Genomic DNA, 18,562 nt, shown 5'->3' with positions numbered 1-18,562 from the left:
CAGGTGCTGCCCGTTAAAAAGCATCTGTGAAAAACTTCTGATATTATTATGGAAGCAATAGGCAATATTCAAATGGAGGCAACTCAACCACTTAAATAAATGTGTTTTTAATCATTAAAAAAATGTTTTGTGTAAAATGAGATCATGTACATGAAACAATTATGGAAAGAGTGAAAGAAAAGAGTGCAAGTAGAATTCAAAAGCTGGAATGATCCTTAAAGACCATCCAGCCTGGACCCCTGATTTCACAATGAAGATGTTCCACAGACAGGGTACGTGCCTCTCTCAGAGTCCCCGATCATGGAGGTGGCAGCCTTGGGGCCCAGATCCCAGATATTCTGAGTCTCATCTACGAGTCTCGTCCGCTGCTGCATTCCACTGCATCCTGGAGACGAGGGGATGGCAGTAAGAAGGACTTCTTTGGAGAATGTTATCCTGTCTCTCCAGATCATTGGAAACCCCTGGGGAAGTGTCAGATCTAGAGTGAGAAGGCTTTATGTTTGCAAGACTAGGAAGCATGGATTGAATTCAAGTATAAAAACCTTGTGTCCTTTTTCAGAAGGTTGATTTCGGAGCCCTAGTTCAACAGAGGAGTGGTGGATTATTGGGTTTCAGAAGAAAACACACAGCTTACAAACACCAAAAACAGGCCACAATCTGTCTGTCAGTGTGGCCAGAGTTCAGGGGTGCAGGCATCTCTCCAGCCCTGTGACAGCCAGTTCATCTTTCTCTTGGCCCTGGTTGCTGACCACTCAGGCACCTCCCAGATGCAGCCACCATCCCTTGGGGACCAGATGAGAGGCTGAGAGGCAGTGAAGGCCAGGGAGTCCTGGGATGGAGAAAACAGCCCTGGTGGCACCCTCCACTGGTGCTGGGTCTGGGGCGTGACCATCTGTCCCTTTGCAGAGTCCCACAGATTGTTCTAAACATTGACCTGGCCCCTACCATCCTGGACATTGCTGGGCTCGACGCACCTCCTGACATAGACGGCAAGTCTGTCCTCAAACTCCTGGACCAGGAAAAGCCAGGTAACAGGTGCGTCAGTTTTCTTCCCCTGAGCCAGCCCTGAGCACATTGGCTCCCAGAGCTGGGCAGCAGCTGGCAGAAGTAGAGGCAAAATACCCTTTGCACCTGAGGATCACCCAGAGCTGAGACTTTCTTGGCTGTTTGTGAATAGCGTATTACTGGAGATGCAGTCCTGGTGTCCTGGTCTGCGGGAAGTGAGAGGTGTTGCTTTAAATAAACTGTTAGCACAGATTCGTTTGGAAAAATGTCCAAATGCCAACAGTAAATATTATTATTTTGCTTTCAGGTTTCGAACAAACAAGAAGGCCAAAATTTGGCGTGATACATTCCTCGTGGAAAGAGGGTAATTATTGGTTCCTAGGGTGCTTCTGGGCACCAGTCCTAGTGGGCAGCTCTCCCTGCTGGGAATGTTTTTCCCCTTATTTTGGTTTACTAAGCGTGCAGATTTCATAAACTTAGTCATAAGACTGAACATTTGCGACTCATCCTTCCCTGGCCAGCAGAGTAATGATTGTTGCATCAGAATTGCAAAGATGGGACCACAGCCCTTACGTGGCTCTGGATTGACAGTTGCATTTCTCCACCTCGCTTCCTAATTGGACCAGTCAATTGACTTTCTCAACCTTCTTTCCCATCTTCTGCCTGACACGCTTTTCCTTCTTTTCCTTATGTGCCTTTACTAGTTTTGACTAGACAAATATATGAGATTGTAACTGTTCCTGAGTCACTTCTGGGTTTGCCCTTTTGATTTATAACCCCCAGTGTCCTTGTTTTCCTCCATACTTACACTGAGCGGGAGAAAAGCATTTCTATCATTGCTTTTTAACAAGAAAAGAACTTTGAGCCTGGAAAGCTAAACGTTTCTGCCCAGAGTTTTGAAATGAATGATTTTGGAGGAAATGACTCTTCCTCCCCTGACCTCTCGTCCTCATAGTTCCCAGCTTGTAATTTTTTGCAAAGGACTCGTGAAATGTGGGGTTCCTGTGGTTTTACCCTTGATATCAATTTCTTGCTGCCTGGAGAATGTGGAGTCATGTGACAGGGAAGGAAAAAGAACAGGCAGGTCTCAGCGAAGGTCATTTCAGATCCCTTCTCACAGAAGAAGCTTTTCCCTTTCTGTCAAAGGAAATTTCTACGTAAGAAGGAAGAATCCAACAAGAATATCCAACAGTCCAATCACTTGCCCAAATACGAGAGGGTCAAAGAACTGTGCCAGCAGGCCAGGTACCAGACAGCCTGTGAACAACCTGGGCAGGTGAGTGACACAGCTTTTCTGCACCATGACTCACATGCTTCTCTAATTCTAACGTAAAATATTTCCAACATGTCAAATAATGTACATTTATGTATAAAGAACTTCTCCATAGCCGTCATGGAGTACCCACTGTGACATCTTTCCCGTGACTGGGCAGTGTCTAACTGGTCCAAGCTGGGCCTTCTCATCACTGCTTGGGCTTCCTCCAACTAAAAAAGATGGTGCTGGGCTTCCCTGGTGGCGCAGTGGTTGAGAGTCCGCCTGCCGATGCAGGGGACGCGGGTTCGCGTCCCGGTCCGGGAAGATCCCACATGCCGCGGAGCGGCTGGGCCCGTGAGCCATGGCCGCTGAGCCTGCGCGTCCGGAGCCTGTGCTCCGCAGCGGGAGAAGCCGCGGCAGTGAGAGGCCCGCGTACCGCAAAAAAAAAAAAAAAAAAAAAAAAAGACGGTGCCCTCAGAGACTTCCAAATATCCACCCAATTAGCCAGCATCCGTTCGAGATATCAGACATATGAAATGGATAGTCAGGTTAGAAAGATCAGAGACTGGTTCCATCTGAGGAAAAAGCTCCATCCCTGGGGCCCCTCCTAACTGGCCATCAGGAAGGGTCGAGTGGCAGCTTAATCAAGATCTTGGGTAGATGACTACGTATAAAATAGCTAACTAGTGAGAGCCTACTGTAGAGCACAGGGAACTCTACTCAGTGCTCTGTGGTGACCTAAATGGGAAGGAAATCCGAAAAAGAGGGGATATATGTATACGTATAGCTGATTCACTTTGCCAAAATCTAACACAACATTGCAAAGCAACTATACTCCAATAAAAATTAATTTAAAAAAAGAGATCTTGGGTAGATGCTGAGCCTCTGGACAGTGAATCACCCCAAGAGATTGGGTCTCCCCATGCTGACTAAGATCAGATGTCATCTAACCCAGAGAGGCGGACAGAGTCTGCGACCAAGGTTGAAGAATGAATAGGGAAGCCATATTCTGTTTGATTGTTGTTTCTACCTGTGCTCACAAAATTTCTGACATCAAATATTTCATTAGAATGAATCCTCTTCATTAATAGAAATATTACCAGGGAGTTCAGGGCTACCCAGAACACCAACTATTACCAATAAGAACTAAAGAGTTACCGTGTGATGAATTAACACAGATCTGTTTTTAAGGAAAGTGAGAACATAGGAACACAAGTTACTTTAAGCACTCTTGATGGAAATCTATGCTAGCTGGGAGAAATACACTAGGTCATGATGAGAGGGACTGAATTTCTGCCTAAGTCATTGCAATTTAGAACAAAACTGGAGGAAAGAGAAAAATAACATTTATCGAGCATTTGTCTTATGCAAGGCACTGCACCCAGAGTTTTATACACATTAGCTCAATTTAATCTTCACATCCGTTGAGTGAAGAAGGCGTAGACATCCTCATTTTACAATCTGGGGATCCATAAGTTTTCTGATTAAAACTCTGGCCTCTTGCTGCTTTCCAAGGTAAATTTCATTAACAAGGTGAAGAGAAGTTCAATTCTTCTGTGAGTCTTTTTTTTTTTTTTAATTTATCTGACCTCTAAATAACCACACAACTAGCCAACACCAATCCAAAGTATCAGACACATGAAATAAATAGCCCCGTTATTATGAAAATGGCCTCACTCATTATACTCTATTTTTACGGCATCTAGCGTATTGAATAGATGTTCATAATGAACTACTTGACCCTCATATGCTCTGAATTTCCTCATGCCTTTTCATACACAGGAATCCCTTTGAAGTGGAAAGAGGTGAGGAGGGAGGTCTCTTGAAGGAAGGGATAAAACCAGGCCTTCATGGCACTCTGGTAAGTCAGTTTTCAAGTGCTTAGTGGAGAAGCTTAGACCTATTCATTATATTTCAATTTGAAGTCTTCAAATCCTTCTTATGGAAGCTCAAAGTATTATTATGATTAAACTCTCAGAATTGTTTTGTAGCTCTAAAATGATTTTTATGAGCCAGCTTCAATAGACTAACTTTACTTCTATTCAGGAGTTGGAAATATTCAGTGTTAAATATATCTCATGCACATTGGTGATCTTACTATTTCAGCCCTTTAAGTGGCGAGACTTATAACCCTTTGAGAATAAGATACATGGCCTACCTTTCAGTATACAGTTTTGCAAACCTATCCATATGGCTTGCGCTGAAATTTTCATATATGTCCTCAAGGGCAAATGCAGGATAAACTAGATTATTGGCACAAGCTCTTCACTCATGTGCTGAATGCCAACTATGTTAAAAACTTCACTTTGCTTTTTTATATTAATAGTTTTCTAAGCTCGTTTTGCCCCCATGAAATACTTTAATATTTGGCTCCCTGGAATTTTCCTCTGCTGCTTTATTTCTATGTTAATCAGCCTGAATTTGGATTCTATCACATAAATATATGAGAACTTCTCAAAGAGCAATCTCTTTGAGAAGTGCCTGAATTAATGGAGCAAAGAATTAGACTCTTACCAATGGTGATTTCTTTCTATAGGTGGTGCTCAAACCATAGCTTTAGAATCTGAGAACTGAGAAAATTTTGAGCCTCTTCAAGGCAGTTATTAAATCTGTAGGTCTAACTTGACATAGCTGTATTCTATAAATCTTTATATGTTGGCCTTTTGCTCTTTTATCTGGCTCCACTTTGAAGATTATCTTTTTAGTTACAATATCACTGACTTTTAGAAGAAAAGAAAAAAAGTCCAGAATAATGAGATTGTTCAGGAACAAGGCAACAGCTAAGGCTAGAGCTAACCTGCTTGGGTTTCCTTCCCTTGACATGGGATTCACACATGGCTTGTGCCCTGCTTCTCTTCCTCTAACCAAAGTGAACGGCCTTCCTTCAAAGGCAGCACCATCTTGTTTTGGTTTGACCTTCTGTGTGGTGTAGAGGAAAAATCAGCACCATTAGTCCCATTCCTTTCACTCCTACTCCCCAAAGAAACAGTGCATCTCCCCTCACCAGACCCCCGTGCCTGGTCACCGAAGGATGGTTTGGGGTCAATGTGGATGCAGGAAGTGGAGTAAATAGGAAAGAAGAATGTGAAGTTCAAAGGTTTGGCTTAGAATATTGACATCCACTACCTTTCGGTTGTGTGTTCTTGGACAAAAAGCTTAATTTCTCCTGAGTCTTGGGTTTTCTAGCTCAAGAAAGAAACTTGATCTCTGTCTTTGGAGGAGGAAGTGATATTATATATGTAAAGCGCTAGATAAGCTGTAAAGCATGTGCAACTATTGGATGTTGGGTGTTACTATTGTTCCAGGCCATCTTACCTGTTGTTTTCATTCCTGTGAAGCCAACAGGCAGTTAAAATGGGCCAGGATCCCAGACAGTTGGCATCACTTCACCACGTGAACAAAAAAACCAGCAGGGACTAATTAAGACAGCAGGGACATATGCGTTTGCATTACTTCCATGTTCCTGAATTAATACGAGGCTGAACGTGAATTCCCACCACCCTCTCAGCTGGCGTTGCACCCCCAAGCGTATTTACGTACACACTACACACACACACACACACACACACACACATGTATGTGTGCATGTATGCACACATGCACCCACTCATGTACAAACTCAACTTCTGTCTGAAGACTTTGGCTCAACAGAGAACAGAGATCAGTGACGCTCAGTTCTGTCTGCACATTGGAATCACCTGGGGAGCTTTCGCAAACACTGACGTACAGCCTCGCTGCAGACCAGTCAGATGAACATGTCCGCAGGTGAGGCCAAGGCATCTGTATTTTTTAACAAAGTTACAAACCACAGACCTGGAATCTGAGGATGTCAAAGTTGGAAGGAGGCTTAGAAAGCTTCTAGTCGAATGATATTCTTTTCCTAATAAGGAAATTTAGATCCAGAAAACTTAAGCCACAAACCCAGTGTCAAAACCTGCATCTCTTCACTTCATGTTCAATCTTTTCTTCCCCAGAACATGCTGCCTCTACAAAAATAGAAGACAGTAGATTTTTCTCTTTGAAATTGTAAATGGCATTTGCTACCCTGAAGCCCTCACAGCATCTTGGGTAGCAGTTCTCAACCATGACCTCACATTAGAATCACTTAGGTGGCTTTGGAAATGCCCATGTTCGAATCCCAACCCAGACACATTAAATCAGAATCTCTGAGGATGGGACCCAGGTGGCAGTGGTTTTTTTTTTCAAGCTCTTGGATGATTCCTATGAGCAGGCAAGATGGAGAACCGTTCATGTTGGGTGAGCATGATTGGGTTTGTCTTTCCTCTTCCAGGTACAGATATTGACTCCTTAAATAGGAGTTACATAAATGAGAAATTCCTGGACATTCCATTTTGAAGTACATTTTATATACTCTCTGTCATTTAAGAGGAAAAAGCAACTTGTTTTCTTTTTATAAAGCAAGTGTCATATCCTTTTGTAAAGTTGTTGAATTCCAGCATCTTTGTAATTTAGTTTGCCTTTCTACTATTGTATCAGTACAAAATAAAAGATCTGTTGAAATTCTAAAAGGACCCCAGCATCAAGCAAAGTAAATTAGAATGTAGCACGTTGAGTGTAAGCTGGTTTAGCTCCAGGATCTATGTCGTCATCCTGAAATTATCCCTCTGACCAGAGATCCCTGAGACCCTTTGTGACCAGCTACAGAGCAGGAATAACAAGACATTTGCCAGTAAGTTCTGGCTAGAATTGTTAGTGTGCCAGAAATGGGCTGCCTGTTTCCAGAAACCCACTGAGCCCTAGTTAAGATCACAGGATGGCTTGTAACCATCCACTGACCCACCTCTCCCTGCCCTGGCTCTCCTGGTTCCAGAGAAGCTGGCCAGAAAGATTGAGCCCCCAGTGCTTTGCTCTGGCTGAACTCTCATTTGCACAGGGGCCCAGTGTGGAAGGCAAGCCTCCTCCTAGCTTCAGCCTGCACTGAAGGATGAGTCTGAACAGTTGGGCATCTGCCTAGATGCTCGGCTTCTTTGCATTTTTCAAAATACAAATCGCAGGGTTAAACATCAAACCTTATTTAATAATGTTCCAAACAAGTCAGAAACAGACAAACGTTAAGGACAGACACTTTCTCCATCAACTACATAATGTGGCCCCACCTTATTTAATTTTTACTCTCATTTCCCAATATGCCCGCCCTGTCTCGTAAACGTAACATTCTCACCTGCATGTAGGTTGTCACCTCTGTCTTCCCAGGTGCCATTCCCTCAACCGAGGCCCACCTGCAGCCTCACACTGTGCCCCAAACCACTCTCGTTTCGTATCGGTGTCCTCATCCATTGGGATTGCATCCTGGGTCCACTGCTTGCTTGGTATGTGACCGTGGGCAAGTTGCTTAACCTAACTCTGCCTCAGTTTCTTCATCTGTAAAATGGGCGTAATAATAGTACCTGCCTCTGGGAGTTACTGTAAAGATTATAGGAGTTACATATATCAAGCAGCTGGAGTAGTCCTTGGCACATAGCAAGCACTCAGCAAATACTAGCTGTTGATGGTTGGCCAAGGTCAGTTCACCAGTTTTACTTTCCCTCATTCGCAAGAACCATACTTCTTCCAGCATTCCAACACTGACTTTTACAAATGGTTATTCACATTAAAATCTAAAGGAGGAAACATTTTCTCTCTCTTCTGCTTTTCCCTCTCCCCTTTCCCCTCCCCAATCCCATCTTACCCCATCTCAGAGAAAGCAGGAGATAAATCTCAGCACAAGCAACTCTATTTCATATTTGTGAGAAAGTTTGACAAGAGCTTGAGTTAGTAGCGATTTGAACAAGGATGCTTATGTGGTCTTATATTCCCCAGCGTTGAGATGAAAATGCTTTTTTTTAACTGAAGCATAATTGACATATAACATTATATTAGTTTCAGGTGTACAACTTAATGATTCGATATTTGCATATATTGTGACGTGATTGCCACACTAAATCTAGTTACCATCCATCACCGCACAGTTAAAATTTTTTTTTATTGTGGTAAAAGTCACATAATATAAAACATACTATTTTAACCATATTTAACTGTACAGTTCAGTGGCACTAAGTACATTCACATTGTTGTACAACTCTCACCATCATCCATCTCCCGAATTTTTCACCTTCCTAAACTGAAACTCTGTCCCCATTAAATACTAACTCCCCATTCCCCCTCCCCACCCCACCCCCCGCCCCTGGCATCTACCAATGTACTTTCTGACTATGAATTTGACTATTCTAGGTACCTCGTATAAGTGGAATCAAACAGTATTTGTCTGCACCTAATGTATATTGGAATGCATTTTTTTTAATTTATTTTATTTATTTTTGGCTGTGTTGGGTCTTCGTTGCTGTGCAGGCTTTTCTCTAGTTGTGGCGAGTGAGGGCTGCTCTTCGTTGCAGTGCGCAGGCTTCTCATTGCGGTGGCTTCTCTTGTTGCAGAGCACGGGCTCTAGGCGCGCGGGCTTCAGTAGTTATGGCATGCGGGCTCAGTAGTTATGGCTCGCGGGCTCTAGAGCGCAGGCTCAGTAGTTGTGGCGTACGGGCCTAGTTGCTCCACGGCATGTGGGATCTTCCCGGACCAGGGCTGCATTGGCAGGGGGATTCTTAACCACTATGCCACCAGGGAAGTCCCTGGAATGCATTTTTAAGGTTAACTTAATATATGTCCTGCAAACAGATGGTACCTTCTTTTTTCTTCCCCCTGTGCTATACAGTAGGCCCTCACCAGCCATCTACTTCATACATAGTAGCGTACATAGGTCAATCCCAAATATTTTTTCCTTGTGATGAGAACTTTTAAGATTTATTCTCTTAGCAACTTTTAAATGTGCAATAGAGTGTTATGAACTGTAGTCACCATGCTCTACATTACACTCCCGGGGACTTATTTATTTTATTACTGGAAATTTGTACCTTTTGACCCCCTTCACCCATTTTGCCCACCCTCACCCTAGATGAAAATTCCAAACACATGTCCACATGCAGGTAACTGCTTTCCATGATGCTGGCACTGGCTTAAAGGATAATCAGGTTATCAGAAAACTACTGTATTGTGGTTGCATCTCAGAGAATATGATTTGACCCGAATTAGGACCAAATCCATGTAGTAAGACGTATAATAATAGAAAACTAATGTGCGTGTGTGCCTGTGTGTAAAATTAAGCTTTCATTGCAGTGTATCTACGAACAAGTTGTAGCCAAAGTTTTTTTCTTCCTCATGAAAACGGGTATAAGTAGGTCTAAATAAGAATACAGAACATTCCTAATCAATCTGAGAAATATATACAGTTCAAAACGTAGAAACTATAATGATCCCCTAGTGGTCACTTCAGGAAAGGGAAGTAACCAAAGTTCTATCACCATCTCCTACTATGCTGAGCATTTTACATGGAACATTTTACACCTGAAAACTCTTCTAAAAAATAGGTATTATGCCCGTTGTAAACATGAGTTTCAGACAGGAAAGTAACTTGACCGAAGTCGCACAGTTAGGAGGGTGACGCTCGCAGTCTCCCCACTAAATCCTAATTACTACATTTAAGACAGTTTACAGCCAGGGAACAGTACCTTGCCCAAGGACTGGGTAGCCTTATTAAAGGTCAGTTCTAATAGTCGTCCTCTGGATTCGTGGAGTGCATCTTTTCCTCAGAGCTCTGAAAACACTCAGCAATTTATTCTCATGACATATCCTTAAAGTCAGGAGGAGCAAGTATTATTTTACCAGATGTGGAATCTGGAAGAACAAAGAGATTCTGCAGTTTGCTCAAGGCCATAGAGTTAGCAGCAAAGGAAGATTAAAACTGAGGTCTTCGGATCCCTAACCCAATACTTATCTCCATTAAAAATGGCTGCCTCTCATCAAGTTTACATTAGATCAAATTCTTCAAATAATAAACTGTGTGTAACAGTCATAGGAATAAGAATAATAGCAGCTACCTTTGTTGATGGCCTGCCGTGTGCTAGGTTCTTCCTATGTGTTATCTCTAGTGCTCATATGACCCTGCAGAAACTTAGATTGTGTAGCTGAGTTGCCCCAGGCCCCATAGCAATGTGATAAAGCTGATAATTCAAATCCAGCATTCTCTGGCTTGAAAGTCCAGACTTTCCCACTAAGCGACATCAATATGGGTATGAAATGCCCCTCCCAAGTCCCAGGCAGAATATAGGTGATATTCACTACTACAAAACCCTACTCCAATAAATGAATTATGGTAGCACTTTAGGTTATTGTGAACATTAAATGAATAAATCTTTACATAAAGCACTCTACACCAGTACCTTATATCGAGTAAGAGTTTAATAGGTGATGATAATGTGACATTTCTCATTAGGTTGGATTCCACCCAAGCAGTTGCACACATGATTCCTTGAACCAAAATAGCCAACCTTCTCTTCTTCATCAGGTGTGATTTGCCTTAAGTTACATATAATCCATCAAAAACACTAAGACATAATTGTTAAATGGAGTGATTCAACACTGAGCTAACTCCAGGGAACGATTCAGGAGTAAGAGACTTGGTCCTTGCCCTTCATCCCAAGTTTCAGTGTAGTTGGAAAGGCTAAAATGGAATAATAATAACTTTGGAATTATTGAAATAGTTTTATCGAGCGCCTCGCCCACAGTAGATGTACAGAAATATTTGCGGAATAAATGTGCACTAAATTATCAGCACAGACTCATACGTCAGAGAGGCAGGAGGAGGATTGAGATGGTGTCCCAGAGATCAGAAAAGGAATTTGCAGGAGTGAGTGGTTGGAGAAGATGGGCAAAACTGGATCTGACCATTAACTGATTTACTGATAAAGTCCAAAAACAAGATGAAAGCGAGGCAGCGTGCCATCTGTATTTCGGGAGGGTGCTGACTTAACGAAGCTCATTTCTGAGGCTGATTCCACGTCGCATTAGCCTCGCCTGAGCTCAGGCTCTCATCTGACTCTGGCAACTCTTCTGCAATGCAAAGTCATCTCATTACTTAGAGCCTGTAAATGGCTTGCAGCATGTTTCAGAGCAATTCTTTTTTTTTTTTTTTAACATCTTTATTGGGGTATAATTGCTTTACAATGGTGTGTTAGTTTCTGCTTTATAACAAAGTGAATCAGTTATACGTATGTTCCCATATCTCTTCCCTCTTGCGTCTCCCTCCCTCCCACCCTCCCTATCCCACTCCTCTAGGTGGTCACAAACCACGGAGCTGATCTCCCTGTGCTATGCGGCTGCTTCCCACTAGCTATATGCCTTACGTTTGGTAGTGTATATATATCCATGCAATTCTTTTAAAAGTTCTCTTTCTCCGCCTCCCTCTATAAACTCTCTAAGTAAGATGACCGTTTAGTTGCCACTATTTCCAGGTTTGATTGCTCAGCCATAAAAACTGTCATGATATCGGACACTAAGATGACTGTGGCCAGTGTGTGGTAATTATATTTCATTAAAATTCCTAGTATGCTTGCTGGTGAGAAGGTTTTCAAAGCCTCTAGATAATTACTCTATCTAATAGGGTCTATGACTTGTTCAGAGAGTCCGTGGTATAGAAAATAATTGGCTTTTTTGTCAGTGGCTCCTGTTTCATACAAGAATGTGTGCGGGTACATGTATGTATGTGGTGTTTGTGGGTATATGTGTGTGTGCGTGTGTGTACATGTGCATGCATATATGTATGTCTATTTGAGTTTGTATGATACATCATCCATGCCAAGGACCATGCCAGACCTTACGTGTGGTTAAATTCAACTCTTCAGGAAAGAAACACACTTTCTCTTCATCTCTATCCCATAGAAATCAACAAGGAGTTTGGCTAATGGGAAAATGCAGGTTGTAATCCAAATAGGCTAAGTCACTAAAAATTTTGCCTATATTTTTGTGTTCTACAGGAATCTACTTGTCCCTTCAGCTCTTACAGGGCAAAAAAAAAAAGAAAAATTTTAATGCATTGTGGTTATAAAACTAAGGAAGGTTTTCTGGGCTTCCCTGGTGGCGCAGTGGTTGAGAGTCCGCCTGCCGATGCAGGGGACACGGGTTCGTGCCCCGGTCGGGGAAGATCCCACATGCCGCGGAGCGGCTGGGCCTGTGAGCCATGGCCGCTGAGCCTGCGCATCCGGAGCCTGTGCTCTGCAACGGGAGAGGCCACAACAGTGAGAGGCCCACGTACCACAAAAAAAAAAAAAAAAAAGAAAATATATAACTGGCACAACAAACGCATAATTTTACAAATACTATTGCTTTGGCCACAGTTTAGAAACGTGTCTGTTGAAAGAAAAGAAGTATCGATAAAAATTTTACACAGGTGACACTCATACATGGAAGGGAAAAAAAAGACACAAGTTTGATAATACTACACTGTAGCATGTTGTAACAAACACGATCAATTTAAAATAAAAGTCATTGTTCTTCCTATTTGCCAGATTAACATTTTAGGGAGGGAGAAAGGGGAAAATGAAAACTAAAAGGAAGGTTATTAGATCTTTAAGTCAGTTATAGAGGATCACATGAAATCACCCCCAGGCAAAGCTCTGTTATTGCAGCCAGGTTTGATACTCACGAAACAGGGTGGGGGGCACTGAGACCCGATCCTGGGGCATACTCATCCGGAATTTAGCCTGCAAGCTCTGTGGCTGTCTTGAGACAAAGCTCGAACTAGAAAACCCAGGCCCAGATCCTCACGCGTGTCTCCGGGGAGGTGAACCTTTGCCTCTTTAGGGAGCAGCTTCTTCTGCTGGCTGTGCGCTGTTTGTAGAAGGATAAGAAAAAGCACAGAGAAAGCCTGGCACATCTGCTAATGTCTGGGCTGTATGAGCTTCGCCTTGCCCCGTGATGGACTCAGATTAAACTCATCTCTGTCTTCCTCATGTGCCACTCTTCCCGGGCTTGCAATTAGAAAATTCAAGGACAGAGAACAAAGCAGCCACGTTTGTTTTTCCAGAAAAAGAAGGGTCTGGTGAAAACAGCCCTGACAGCTGTGCTCTGTGGCTTGGTGAGTTAAGTAAGGGCTTTTACGTGTTTCATTCAAGACTCTGTTTAGACTGGATGCTGAGGATTTATATATCAATTTTTGGGCTCTGGTGTCATTGAGGTAGCTCTGATTTCCCATGACTTTGTGGTCATCTGTATTTGCCTGCAGTGAAGGAAATACCTAAGAGAACAGGAGTCAACGTAGTCCAGGGTCACTGAAAAGCTGGCCTTTTGTCCTTGGCTCTTTTTAAGGGTGCCGCCAGGGTTCCAAAAACAAAAGCAGCAGTCTTTAATCAGGAACACCTGACTCGGGATGGGTAACTTGCTCTCACGTTGGCTTTTGCAGAAGTGGCGGTGTGTCGAGGACGCATCTGGCAAGCTTCGGATTCACAAGTGCAAGGGGTCTGGTGACCTGCTAGCCGTCCGGCACAGCACGAGGCCCCTCTTCTCTCACAGCTTCCACGACAATGAAAAAGAGTGCAATTGTGGAGATGCCGGTTATCGGGCCGGCAGAAGCCAGAGAAAGAGTCAGAGGCAGTACCTAAGGAACCAGGGGACCCCGAGTAAGCCATTCGCCGTGACCCTCTCAGTGGCAGCCCAAGGCCTTTGGGAATGGATGTTAGGGAGACAAAAACGTCTTGATCCATCTACATGTTAGATATTATCAATGCACAGGTTTGGGGATAAAAGCAAATAATAGTTCTGTTTACAATATGAAAGCCGAGGTCATTTGAAATTTTGCTTTGTGAATATTAAGCTTAGGATGAAAATATATTCGGTAAAAGCAGCAGACACAAAACATGCACACTTAAAAAAGAAGGAAAAGAAAACTCCGAGGTTTCAGTGCTTGTGCATTTAACTAACAGGAGAAGCATAAATGCTTTTTTAAACGGCATATCTGTTTTAGGATGATATATGTTTCTAATTCCTCTTATTGACTGGCGGGGTCAAACTAGCCGAATTCAGCATGAGAAGCAGTGCCTAGCATCTTCATAAAAACTCTTCTCAGGCAGCTGTCAGATTCCTATGAAGCGGCACCTTCCATAAAAGAGTGAGAGTCTAGTGCCATCTAGTGGCGTAATGTGAAAAGTGACTTATTTCTATGATAACGCCTTTCTGAACTGGTTTTGGAAAGCAGGATACATTAAATTAAATTCTATGCCCAAAACCAGGGAATCAAATCATTCACTAGAGGGCAATGGAAGCTCTTAGAACAGGCTTTTTTATCCTGGCCTTCACAAATGAACTTTATAGGATCATGAGCCTCTAGCATTTTATCCAAAATTTTAAGTGTATTCTATGTGTATCTATGCACATGTTTCTGGATGTCCGTAACTTTCAACAAAATATTAAAGGAATCAATAACCCCAGAGGCTGAAAATAATTGACTTTGGAGATTTTCCTCCTGAGAGAAAATGCCAGGTTTAATAATTCACACAAAGATTTCAAATGGGAAAACGACAAGGGACAGGACCCCTGACCCTCTCCCTTAACAGAAGCCATCTCCAGTGTCCAGCTTGGAGGTGGGGGAAGCCTCTTTTCTCTCAAGAAGTTCAGTTGTCGCTCCCCAGGCACTGACCATAAAACACACTGACTTTTCCGTGTGGAGCACAAGCTCAAGAAGTCTGGGGCCACTTTTTCAAGCCACGTGGAGTATTGTGTGTTTGAGAACGGGAGTGAATGCTCTTCTTTTGCGTAATGATGGAATTCGTGAGCGCTCTCAGTGATCCAATGCACAGGGGCGTTTCCTCTGAGAGCTGCATCCTGCAGAGAACGAAATGATTCTGATCTCACAGCCAATGTGCTCCCTTTCTTCCTGCTTTCGCAGCGGGCTGGACACATAAGGCCACTGAGTGCCCCCCCCCGGCCCCCCCGCAGAGCCTGAGTGCATCTGATCAGCGGGGAGCAGTGTGTGCATGTTAAAGCTCTTATCTAGCCCACAATGAGCCTTGACACTGGTCTCTGGTGACCAGAGAGCACATTCATCTCCCCCTGGCGTTACTGTCCATCGGCCAGGCATTTAGTCAGTTGGCTGATGGAAGCATTTGCAAAATTTAATTTTTCTTAGAGCAATCTTCTATTATTTGTGCAAATAGAAAGTGTCTGGAACATTCACCTTTTTGAGAAAGCAGCCCAGTGTCGTGGGAAGACTGTAATCTTTAGAATCTGATAGGTTGTAGTCTGAGATCCCACAACTATTGGCTGCGTCACCTGGCAAAAGTATGTAACATTCAAAGCTTCAGTTTTCTCATCATAATATAAAGATGATAACAAATTCATGAGCCTGTTTTGACCATCTGATAGATTTTTTAATGTGAGGATTTATTGTCATAATTCCTGTCTTTCATGATTGTGCATTAGAGATAAGGACGATGGGAATAATATATAGCAAAAGCTCATTATAGTCATTACTATTAATAGTTTTATTATTAACAGCTAATTATAGTCATTACTATTACTAATAGCTTTATCCGAACTGCTTTGTAGTTCACTTTGAAACCTTGATGTAGAAGTTCACAGCCTGCCCTAAGGGGAAAGGGTCTTAGAGATCACCTGGATCTACCCCCTCACTTGAGGGATGAAAGGCCTGAGACCCAGAGAAACACACCATCCAACACAGTGCTCTGCACTTGCAAAGCCAGGACCATGGCCTGCCTCTCCCGGTGTGCATTCCCCTGGGCCGGCCACTGCACCATGATGCGCCCCTCAGCAATGCCTTCCCCAAAACGCTCACCAAGCCTGGCGATCATCTTCTTCCCTCCTAAACTACACCTGGCCATCCGTGTTAACCTGTCTTCCCTTATTTCCAGAGTACAAGCCCAGATTTGTCCATACCCGGCAGACACGCTCCTTGTCAGTCGAATTTGAAGGCGAAATATATGACATAAACCTGGAAGAAGAAGAACTGCAAGTCCTGCGACCACGAAACATTGCCAAGCGTCACGATGAAGGTCGCCAAGGGCCCAGAGGCCGCCAGGCCACCAGCGGCGGTGATGGGGACGCGATGCTGGCCGACAGCGGCAATGCCGTGGGCCTGCCCGCCACTGTCCGAGTGACGCACAAGTAGGAAGGCTTTGTGTTCACGGGGATTGAGTTCAAAGTCATCCCTCCGTATCATATGATTTTGCCCCTTTACAAAAAGCGATATCACTCAGCAGTACGGTGTTCCTAGAGCTGGCCGATGTGATACGTACCTGGGGGTTAAAGAAGCAACAAGGAGTCCAAACAGTCATAGATTTGGACGTTTGCTTTGGGTCAGTTTCACATGAAGGCTGATCAACTGGGCGTTTAGCCAGAGTGATGCCGTCACGTCTTGACTCAGCAGGAGTGGAGTGCTGCCCTGAAGCAGTTACCTTTGTGGAGTCTAGAAAACACATGGAAAACATTACCGGGGCTGGAAAGGCTCTCGGTGCTTCACGGGCACTGCGGCTCAGAGCAGTTACAGTGTTAGGCTCTCAGAAATGAAACACAGCCCAAGGGAGGACTCTGGGTCCCGGAGAAGCTTCCAGAAAGATGGCGTGGGTTGAGGATGGATATGAGATGCAGAAACACCTGACCTCTCCAGATCCCAGAGAGTCACAGAGATGGGGAGGGAGGAGATTCCCCTCGGCTTTAACCGACTGCCCTGGGTCTTCAGTTCCTTCCAAAATCTGTGTGCCCTCTTGATAGAGACATCTTTTCTTTCTGAATTTATTAGCAAGATCTTTGTTTTCTCTTTCATTTCATCTCTTTAGGGAGGTGGGGTGCTGTGAGCCCTGCCAGCATCTTTATCTCTGGGACGGGTCTCCTGGTGCCCGCAGTGGTTATGGTTCCAGAGGCTAAAAGATTGAGACCCGGGTTTGTTTCTCATTCAGTGTTGATTTGCTCCCCCATCCCACCTGCTGTCCATCCCTGGGGCTGCTTCTTTGCTTCAAACTTAATGGGACACCTCAGACAGGCTCTTTGTAACAAAATGAGTGGGATGAATAACCACCTTCTATCTCTGTATTTCTTCACATCAACCATTTCCGTTACAACTGTGAGAACATTTTTTTTCCTACAGTATTTGGTGGGACTTTCAAAAATGGAGTTTTTTTTGGGGGGGGTGATATTTGTTCATGGGGGTGTGAATATTGAATGTTGCCTTGATCTTTGTGATGAATGACATCTCTCTGATACCATCCTCTGTCCTCACCAGTAGCCAGGAAACATTCCCATTTATCCTTGTCTGTAGCTCAGCTCCAGGTAACTGCTTGCATCCCGATTAAACAGTTAGAGCAGCAGTCCCCAACCTTTCTGGCACCAGGAACTGGTTTCATGGAAGACAATTTTTCTACATGGGCGGGGAGGGAGCAGGGGATGGTCTAGGCGGTATTGCGAGCGATGGGAAGAGATGGGGAGAGGCAGATGAAGCTTCACTCTCTTGCCCACCGTGCACCTCCTGCCGTGCCACCCAGATCCTGATAGGCCGCGGACCACTACTGGTCCATGGCCTGGGGGTTGGGGACCTCTGGTATAGAGGATAATGAAGTTTCCTTGGCTATTTTTAATTGCTTTTTCATATTAGAATAGAAGCCTGTTTCTAATGTTGTTTGCTTGGTTTTTGCAGGTGCTTTATTCTTCCAAATGATACAATCCATTGTGAGAGAGAACTTTATCAATCAGCCAAAGCCTGGAAGGACCACAAGGCGTACATTGATAAAGAGGTGAGCCATGGCCATGTACTTGGAAGGTATATTCCAAAAGCGCACTCCACCAGCCAGCCCTGCTGTGTACACTCATCTTTTTGATAATTATGTGAAGAGCAGAAGAACAAGCTGCTTCTGCTTCTCCAGTGATACAGCGATATTCCTGACCGAAAACAAAATAGAAGGTGAAAAAAGCATGACCTCTTGAAATCTCTGTGAGCAAAACGATTCAATTATAAAAGAGGCAGCTGTGTTAATGTTTATTATAACACATCGTTGGAATATAGAGGTAGACATAGTCTATGCCCAGCTTGTTTCCAAATTAATTATCACCTCAGATGAAGAGCTGTAACTGTGTAGCTGTAAACACGGAAAATAGGGTGGAAAGAAAGATGCTTTGTATAAGAAATGTTGATCTTAAAATGCCGCGGTTGACGTGCGTGTTTTCCAGATTGAGGCTTTGCAAGATAAAATTAAGAATTTAAGAGAGGTGAGAGGACATCTAAAGAGAAGGAAACCTGAGGAGTGTGGCTGCAATAAACAGAGGTGGGTGTGTGTCCATCCATGGTCTCATTTTCACACAAGCTGCAGTGATGCACAGTAGGCTTGTTTCTCTCTTTTACCAATAGAAAGCTTAATAAATTGATATCATATATTGTAATGATCTAAACCATGTATGTCAGATTAAACACGT

The 18,562-nt window shown here is 43.6% G+C and overlaps 1 protein-coding gene across 1 annotated transcript in view; it reads left to right on the top strand.

Moving 5' to 3' along the window:
- Positions 1–18,562, top strand: part of LOC111185593 (extracellular sulfatase Sulf-1) — a 115,432-nt gene that overhangs the window by 93,284 nt on the left and 3,586 nt on the right. Inside the window, exons 9-15 of the mRNA XM_089899051.1 lie at positions 907–1,035; positions 1,313–1,369; positions 2,152–2,281; positions 13,548–13,764; positions 16,012–16,264; positions 17,790–17,886; positions 18,320–18,414. Coding sequence (XP_089755177.1) covers positions 907–1,035; positions 1,313–1,369; positions 2,152–2,281; positions 13,548–13,764; positions 16,012–16,264; positions 17,790–17,886; positions 18,320–18,414 — 978 coding nt within the window. The remainder of the gene's footprint in view (positions 1–906; positions 1,036–1,312; positions 1,370–2,151; positions 2,282–13,547; positions 13,765–16,011; positions 16,265–17,789; positions 17,887–18,319; positions 18,415–18,562) is intronic.

Source organism: Delphinapterus leucas, chromosome 17 (genome assembly GCF_059928025.1).
Source record: "Delphinapterus leucas isolate spDelLeu-1000000601 "Yukka" chromosome 17, BTC_Dleu_Yukka2, whole genome shotgun sequence".
Classification (NCBI taxonomy): Eukaryota; Metazoa; Chordata; class Mammalia; order Artiodactyla; family Monodontidae; genus Delphinapterus; species Delphinapterus leucas.
This window is presented reverse-complemented; position numbering and strand designations above follow the sequence as displayed.